Source organism: Egretta garzetta, unplaced genomic scaffold (assembly GCF_000687185.1).
Source record: "Egretta garzetta isolate BGI_Z169 unplaced genomic scaffold, ASM68718v1 scaffold27, whole genome shotgun sequence".
Lineage (NCBI taxonomy): Eukaryota > Metazoa > Chordata > Aves > Pelecaniformes > Ardeidae > Egretta > Egretta garzetta.
The window spans coordinates 2,590,878-2,599,064 of NW_009260400.1; the positions used below are offsets into that span (position 1 = coordinate 2,590,878).

The 8,187-nt window shown below is 53.7% G+C and overlaps 1 protein-coding gene across 2 annotated transcripts in view; it reads left to right on the forward strand.

Moving 5' to 3' along the window:
* The first annotated feature begins 4,512 nt into the window (after nt 1-4,512).
* The window catches only part of LOC104130310 (uncharacterized protein KIAA0895-like), an 8,768-nt gene continuing 5,093 nt past the window's right edge, over nt 4,513-8,187 (forward strand). The window contains exons 1-3 of one of the 2 annotated variants that reach the window (XR_004842578.1): nt 4,606-4,691; nt 6,200-6,579; nt 6,681-6,770. Coding sequence is in view for 1 of the 2 variants with exons in the window: in XM_035898775.1 (XP_035754668.1) it covers nt 4,524-4,691 (168 nt within the window). In the remaining variant the exon portion in view is untranslated. Of the gene's footprint in view, nt 4,692-6,199; nt 6,580-6,680; nt 6,771-8,187 lie in introns of both variants that reach the window. The other variant, XM_035898775.1, reaches the window with a different exon arrangement.

Consider the following 8,187-nt stretch of genomic DNA (forward strand, 5'->3'; position numbering starts at 1 on the left):
CTTCCGCGCCAGCTTCGCCTACGACCCGCAGTTCGAGTACGCCGAGCCGGTGCCCGCCGCCGTGCTGGACAAATACGGAGCCGCCTCCGATCGCTTCGTCGCTCAGGTGAGGCGGAGCCGCTGGGGCTTTGGTTCCCCCCGCCGGTGTCTCCAGGGGGTAGGGATGCTCGGCCTGGGAGGAGGAGGAGGAACTGGGGGACCCGGCGGGTGCGAAGGAGTGGGTGTCCTCGTGGAGGGCGGTGTCACCGCCTTGATGCCACGGGGACGTGGCACGGTGGGACCGCGCCACAGCCTGGAGCTGGTCTGTGGGCAACCCCGTGGCCCGTTTTCCGTCCCAGCTTCTCCTGCCAGGTCTTGCTCCGCTCGGCACCGGTGTGCCCTGCCTTCAGCACGCTCGCCCTGCTGTTTCTTCATCTCTTCTTAATTGCCTGGTCCACCTGCAGGAGTAATCCGTGCTCTGGGGGTGATGTGGGTGATGGTCCCGTTGGTGCTGGGTGATGCTATTGGCCGCTTGCTCACGGACGCGTGGTGGTGGTCAGGAGCTGGTGCTCCTCCGGGCACACATTACTGTTATTTTATTTTTATTTTGCACTTGCTGCTTTAGAAATAGCAGACAAGGAGCTGGAATGCGTGGGTGACCACGCAGGATGCAATCCTTAGCCTGAAAGACCTGGTGGTTAAGTCCAGCTTATTTTCTGGAAGGCCTAAAGGTTGTCCAGTGTGGCACCGTCCTTAACACATCAGCAAATGTGGTCAGTCACGGTAACAGTTGGTGTAGACCCCGCTTAAGGAGTCTGTATTATTTTGCTTAACTGCTTCCATTGCTCATACGCTATTGAAATGTTCCTGGCTTGCTCTCTGCCACAGATAATAATGTGTGGATGGCGGCAAGCAAACAGCGCACGGCCACTCAGAGGGGAGGAAACGGGCAGGAGGAGAGGAGCGTGCTTCCTCTGCGCTCTGCCCGCTGAGGCACCTCGTCCGGGTGCAGGCAGAGTGAGGCAGGAATGGAGCTGCAGGCTCCATCCCTTTGCTCCGTGCTCGGAGCCGGGAGCCTGGCCGTGCCCCAAAATGAGCTTGCTCCTTGGGCTGGGCACCCTGCCTCTGGCAAGAGCATCCTCTCTGCCATCCGGCCCCCTTTTAGCTGCATCCTGGGAAGCAGACAGAAAAAAAGGTCTTAGGACAGATGGAGACTTGCACGCCAGAGGCGTTGCTTTACACCTCCTAGTTGGGAGCTTACGTCTGGCCCTTCAAATAACAACTTCTTCATTGATTTATTTATTGGGTTTTGAATGTTTGCTTATCCTTGCATTGCTAACGGTATCTGTGCCTGAATTATTATCCAGATGATTCAGGCTCTTTCTGTAAACAGCTTTCTAAGCAGTTAGTCATGGCCAGTGCCCGCCCCGGATAAACTGGTGCCAGCGATGCTGTTGCAGGGTGGACAAACTGACTGCTGTAGAGACCTCGCTACCTTGTCCGTGTTTTCTTTCTTTTTTTGCATTTCATTCCCCAAGTAATGCAGTAAAATGAGTTGTTCAGAGCTGTCCTGGCTCCTATTGCTTTCTCTTTCAGGACAGTTGACTTGCAATATAGTAAAAGATGAATAATTGTGATGGTTTTTCTCTGCCTGTTACTTTGAATCAGTGCAATTAAGGTTCGTAACCAGCGTTAATGGTCTTGTCCTGGGTCCTAAAACCCTTTGCAAGAGACATTAAGTGTTGAGTGCTGCTGCCAGGGTTCCTCCAAGCTCTCCGGCGGCGTGCTGTGACGGTGTTCACGGCGCTGCTCCTTCGCTCGTACCCTGCAGTAACCTCCTTCAAGCCTCTTTTATTTTGGGACACTTTTTTTTTTTCTTTTTTTTTCCCTTGCCAGCTAACTATTAGCTATAAACTGCTTTTATTTTGAAAACCTGCGTTAATCACAGAGCTTAAATAAATGAGATGTTTTGCTAAGCCAGCATCCTTGGAGAAGAGCAGGCAAAGCTCCCTGCCTCCAGCTTGCTGCTCCACTGGTTGCTCTGCACGTGCTGGGGGGGGGGATTTTATTTTATTTTATTTTTAATAGAAAATGTAAATAAAACAGACTGATTCTTCCAGCCCCATGGAGGCTCATCGCCCTGGAGATCACGTCCCTGGTTCGTTGCGGGAATGCCAGCAGCACGGGGCTGGAGGATTTGTTATCCTGCTGCATATGGTGGGTGCAGGATTTTGGGCTGCCCAGGGATGCTCAGCAGCCTTGCGGAAAACTAAACTTGTTATCTTCGGAATGTTGCTCGCTGGGATGTGCACTGGAGGTCAGCAGGGAGTGTGCCCTTTGGTCGTTTGTACTCCTGGGCACCAGCTGTGCTGGGTTTCTCTTGGCTTGGTGCTTTAGGTCCTCTGGGAGGAGAGAGCAAGTGGCTGAGGAGGGAGGAAGAATGGTCCTTTTTCTGCTGCAGTCAGCAGAAGGTACCTTGAAGTGCCACAAAAGTGATCCTGATCATGATGAACAAAACACCCAAACAAATAAACCACAACAATCAAAAAAACCCCACCTGACAACACAAAAATACCTACACAACTTCCTCTAGAAAGAGTCTATAAGTGACTCGAGAATAAAAACCAGCTGTGCGGAGGAGACTGTCCAGGGAAGGAAAATCAGGACCTTCTGCTGGGGGGGGACCAGATGCAGACCACGCAGCCCTTCTTTGGGGCATTGGGTGGTTTGAGTGCTGGTGCTGGTGGAGAGCACCCATTGCCTGATCCTGGTGACCATAGGGGTGTAAGGGGAATCATGCCTGACCGATCTGAGGACCTTCTGCGATTGCCTGACCAGCTGGGTAGATGAGGGGAGAGCAATAGATGTAGTCTACCTTGACTTCAGCAAGGCTTCTGATGCTGTCTCCCATAACATCCACATAGGGAAGCTCAGGAAGCATGGGCTGGATGAGTGGACAGTGAGGTGGATCAGGAACTGGCTGCATGGCAGAGCTCAGAGGATTCTGATTGGTGGTGCAGAGTCTAGTTGGAGGCTGGTAGCTCGTGGGGTTCCCCAGGGCTCAGTAGTCGGCCTGGTCTTGTTCAATTTATTCATCAATGGCCTGGACGAGGGGACAGAGCATACCCTCAGCAAGTTCACCGACAACCCGAAGCTGAGAGGAGTGGCTGATCCACCGGGAGGCTGTGCTGCCATTCAGCGGGACCTGGACAGGCTGGCCGGAGAGTTGGGCAGAGAGGAACCTGATGAAGTTCAACAAGGGCAAGTGTCGGGTGCTGCCCCTGGGGAGGTCGAACCCCATGCACCAGTACAGGCTGGGGGCTGACCTGCTGGAAAGCAGCTCTGCCGAGAGGGACCTGGGAGTCCTGGTGGACAACAAGTTGGCCATGAGCCAGCAGTGTGCCCTTGTTGGCAAGAAGGCCAATGGTATCCTGGGGTGCATTAAGAGGAGTGTGGCCAGCAGGTCGAGGGAGGTTATCGTCCCCCTCTACTCTGCCCCAGTAAGACCCCACCTGGAGCACTGCGTCCAGTTCTGGGCTTCCTGGTTCAGGAAGGATGAGGAGCTACTGGAGAGAGTCTAGAGGAGGGCTACAAAGTTGGGGTGTTAGGCTGGGTGATCTCTGGAGGGGCCTGCCAACCCCTGCCATGCTGGGATTCTGTGAAGGCGGGGATGGGACCTCCTCTGCAGGGCCCAACCTCTGCCCGGAGCCTGCACAAGAGCCCGGGGGGTTTGCTCGGCAGGAGGAGGTGGAAGATGCACTATTCAGGAGCAGCACTTGATCCTGGGCTGGGAAGCTCGGCAGTGGCTCAGCCAGGTTTACAGGTGCGATAAAACTGCTGGAAAAACTACAGAATTGCTGCAAGGTGGTCATCATCTAGCTTGGTGTATATATTAATGGGCTGGAGAAAGTCATGGCCTGAAAACGTCTCCAAAGCAAACTGACTTTTTGGGAAGGGAACATGCTAATAACTGCTCATTTTTTATAGATGCCTCGTAAATGTTAATGCTCGTAAAACAGAACGCGCTGCTTTTATTCGGAGGCTGTTGGCACGCAGCGGGCTGGTCGTGCTGAGACCCTGGCTGAAGAAGAAGTAGCGCCGCTGCGAAGGGCAATGCTGGTGATGCTCAGCTTTCCTGCTGGGCTTGCAATCTAGCGTTTCAATAAGAAACTCCCGGAGCAAAAAGCTTGACCACTTCATGCAAGCACTAGAGTTTGAAAGGAGAACCGAAAGCAGAAAAAATGAAAACAACCGCGGCTTTAACCTCCCAGAGGCAGTGTGCTGTGGTGGATGCCGTTTCGCTTCTGCTTTGCCTGTTTCCCACAACAGATGCTTGCAAGGGTGATAAAAAGTAGAAAGAAAATACCATGGGTCACGCTGGTTGCATTAAGTGTCCGTCTGTCCCGGTGGCCACCTCCAGCTGGCTCAGCCTCCCTGGGGTTTTTTAAATATTGCAAAACTCTCTCCCTCACAGGCGTTTATTGGGGATTATTGCACCTGGGGGTTTTAAGAGGTATCTGTCAGCAGGGAGGGTGTTGGCACTGATGTTTTGTTTCTGCCTGCGACAGGCGCTCAGGATCATTCGTGCCGTCCTGGAGAAGTATGGGACCTACGAGAGCTTCGAAGTGGCCACGGGTGGGAGGCTGCTGAGCAAGTGCCAGATCTGGTCTGTGATCCGCAAGTACATGCAGAAGGAAGGCTGCGTGGGAGAGGTAATCCACGTCCCTGCTTTATCGCTTGTAAAATACAGCTGTAAAATGTTTATTTTCTGATAAAAAAGGACTCAGATTAAGAAATGTCTGGGGTACGAAGAAGAAAGTTTTTTACTCCAAGCCATGGTGGCTGTTCATCTCCGGCTTGGCTGCATTCGCTGCACACCAGCGGTAGGACATGGGTGCTGGTCTCCCACCCATTTCCCTTGATTTTTTCAGCATACCTCTCCCTTTTCTGCTTGAGAGAGAGAGAGGAGCTGCTGCTTATCTGCCTAGCCGCGCCCAGAGCGTTTCGCTGCACGCATGAGGCATCAATTCCCACTCCGATGGCTGCCTTCCCTCATGTATCCAAAAGCAAAGTTGAGGGGAGAGATTTCCCGCTGTCCTGTGGGATGTGCCAGCTTACGGCGCTTTGAAACCCCGAGTGCGTGGCTAAGGCGGGATGGCAGCGGTGCGGGCGGGAGCCAGGGGGGAGGTTCAGCAACTCTTCATCGGGTCTCCCTGGGCCCCCAGCAGCACCCAGCGTGGGATGCCCCACAGCTTTGGTTAAGGGCCTTTTGGGGTTTTTTTTCCCCCTTCCTGCCAGCAAGGCGTGAGCGAAACGCTTCCACCATCCTGGGTTCACGCAGTGAGGAGGATTTCTTCACCTGGTTTTGCTTTTTCGGCTCACAGGGCTGCCTTTGGCTGCTGGCTGCAGGACAGAATGCTGTGCTGGCCTGCAGAGGGGCTTCCTCACTGCCGCCTCTTGGCCGGACTATTTTTCCTAGCTCTGATTTTTCACCTCCCTCTCCTAACAGGGTGATTCATGAGCATTTCCCTGAGGCAGCAACTCGCTGCGTGGTACCCAGTGCATTTCACCCGGGCAAAAGCATGAGCGAGCGGTTCCCCCGGGGTTCCCCCCCGGCCAGGGGACGTTCCTCCTCCAGCTCCTGTGGTTTGCCATCCCCGGGATGTGGATTTGGCACCTTGGCCTTCCTAAGCCTTTGCTGGGGGACCCAAAGGATCTCTGCAAATCTCTTACTGTGATTCAGCTGCCTTTTAGTACCCAGAGCCAGGCCCAATACCCAGCCTATCAGCTGGGCCAGCCTTACTTACAGACCTACACTTATGACTTGTTAGTTGTGGTCTATCTCTTGATTTTATTAATTGATGAAATGCAGGTATTTTGCTCTGCGCCCTTGATCCAAACCCACACTGAGCTCTGGCTGGGCAGAAAGCCATCTTTCTTCTCACATGTTGGTGCACAACTGGCTTTCTTCCCGCCCTGTGTAATTTTCCCTTTGCTCAAGGGAACACAGGGTTCAGTTATTACGTTTGCACGTCAGCATGCGAGATATGTGGCTCTTTCATCCGAAACTTTCAATAAGTGCTTTTAAAACCTTTAAAGCATTGGTTTGTTCCTTGCTGCCCATTAGAAATGTTGCTGAGTTTCTCTGGGACGGGGAAGAGGGAAGGTTTTCGTCTGCTCTCGACAGAGCGATGTTGGCAAAGCTTGCTCCCCTGGACAGGATGAACACTTGCTGAAACTTCTGCGTCGCCGATAATGTAACACCCTGTCAGGGAACTGGCTGGTGTCAGACCTGCATCCTCCCTCCCTGCACCTGTATCTGTAATTCCTGGCTTTCATCTCCTGTGCCCCGTCTGTTCTGCTGTGCCATTTGCTTCCCCGTCATGTGGTCATTATGATGGCTGGCTTAAAAAGGAGGAGAAAAAAAAAAAAAAAAAAAAAGAAGAAACTCGGGTGCCTGGGGTTGTGCTGACCCGCTGCCGCGTCAGCTGCCCGTGCTGCCTGCAGGCAGCATGGCTGGGCAGCTGCCCTTTGTCCCTGCCACCCATCAGCGAAGGCAAGGATCCTGCTTTCCAGCGCCGCAGGCAAGCGTGCTCATGGGTAAGTCTTTGTGCTATAATTAACTTCGCGGTCTTCAAAAGCTTCTTTATCGGGGTGCGAGCTGCAGATCCTGAAAGCCCTTCCCTTTTCTTCTGGCTCAGGACCGAGGTAACGCTGCCGGAGCTCCGAGGTGTCCGTACGGATTTTGGCGAGCTCCCAGCTTGCAGCAAAGCAACCCCCCGGCCCCGTTGGTAAGTGCTGCCTGGCGATCCCTGGGGTTGTGAGATGTCATTCACCTAAATAACGCTTGCTCGCATCTCCCGGGATCACGCTGGTGCCTGGAGCTGCTCAGTGCCGACGCTTTCTTGGTGTGTGAGGTCCTGAGTAGACAGGATGCTGCGGGCAGCGTAATGGCAGCGTGCAAAGCTGCGGCCTCCAGTGATGCCGAGGGTCCCTTCCCACCGCTCCCTGGCGGCTGGCTTGGCACAGGGTGGTTCTTGGCACCTCTGTTTAATAAGGAAAACCAATGCTGTGTCACTGCATTGTCAAACAAGGGGGAAAAATAAAATAACCCAAGCCAATGCCTCTGAAAAAGTCATCAGACTGACATCTCAAGGGTGACATCGTGGGGCTTTGCCCGTCATCTTCGCCCCGTGGTGGCCCCTGGGCATATCCGTATTGCCGGCTCTCGCAGGGGGACTGCAACCTGCAGCTGTACCCATGGCTGCAGGTGCTCTCAGCCTCACCGAGCGGTGTCCGATCCCATTTCCCAACCCCTGGACTGGTCTGTTTCCATCCCTCACTCTCCTGCCCAGGTCTCTGTCCCAGGATCTTTCCATCCCTAGGACAGGGATGGGGAATTTCCCTCCAGGCAGCGGCAGCCCCGTGTCTTCCTGAGTCGGGGGTGGGGGGGGGTGGTGTCTGCCAGCAAAACCCCTGCTGTTAATTTGCCCACCTGATCGTGAACCCCTGCAAATAGTGTGCAGCAGGTTGTGCCTTTGCTGATGCTGCTTTGTCCTGAGTCTGCTCCCCAATTGCTTCACTTGATGCCGTTGAGCTCTTGTGCAGGGAGAGTTTCCACTCCGTGCAATTGAGCATTGCTGTCTCTGTGTTGCCTTCACCTTTTCTTCCCCGTTAGAGAGGGGGGGGGAAAAAAAAAATCAGCAGTGCTCCCTCACACTCGAATTCCTCCTCTAAAGGCTCTGGGGTGTTTCTGGAGTTTTCCTTCATTCCTGGATACACAGACTGGTGACTGCAGCTGCACCCTTCCCTCGGTGCTCAGCCTCCAGCAGTGCCCCAGCTTGTAGCAAACTGGATTTTTCTGTCCCCTTGGATCTTCCTCCAGACACCGTATCCCAGGGAATGCTTCACTCGGCATTTCAGCTCTTGCTGCCTTGCCTAAAAAGGGCTCGTGCAAGGCCTGATTTCAAGTGCTGAGCATTGCATCCTCAGCGTCCTCGGATGCCTCTTGTTTTCCAGCTGTTTGCTGCCATTTCTCTTTGCTCACCCTGTGCATAGCGATATCAGAGAGGAAAAAAAAAAGGAAAAATGTTTGGTTTGGGGCTATTCAGGCTGCCTCCTGTTCCGGCACAAAGCCTGAGGGACAGCACTTTCCACAACGTGGTTGGGCTCATTTGGTGCTCAGGTTGCACTGTGTGAGCCAATCAT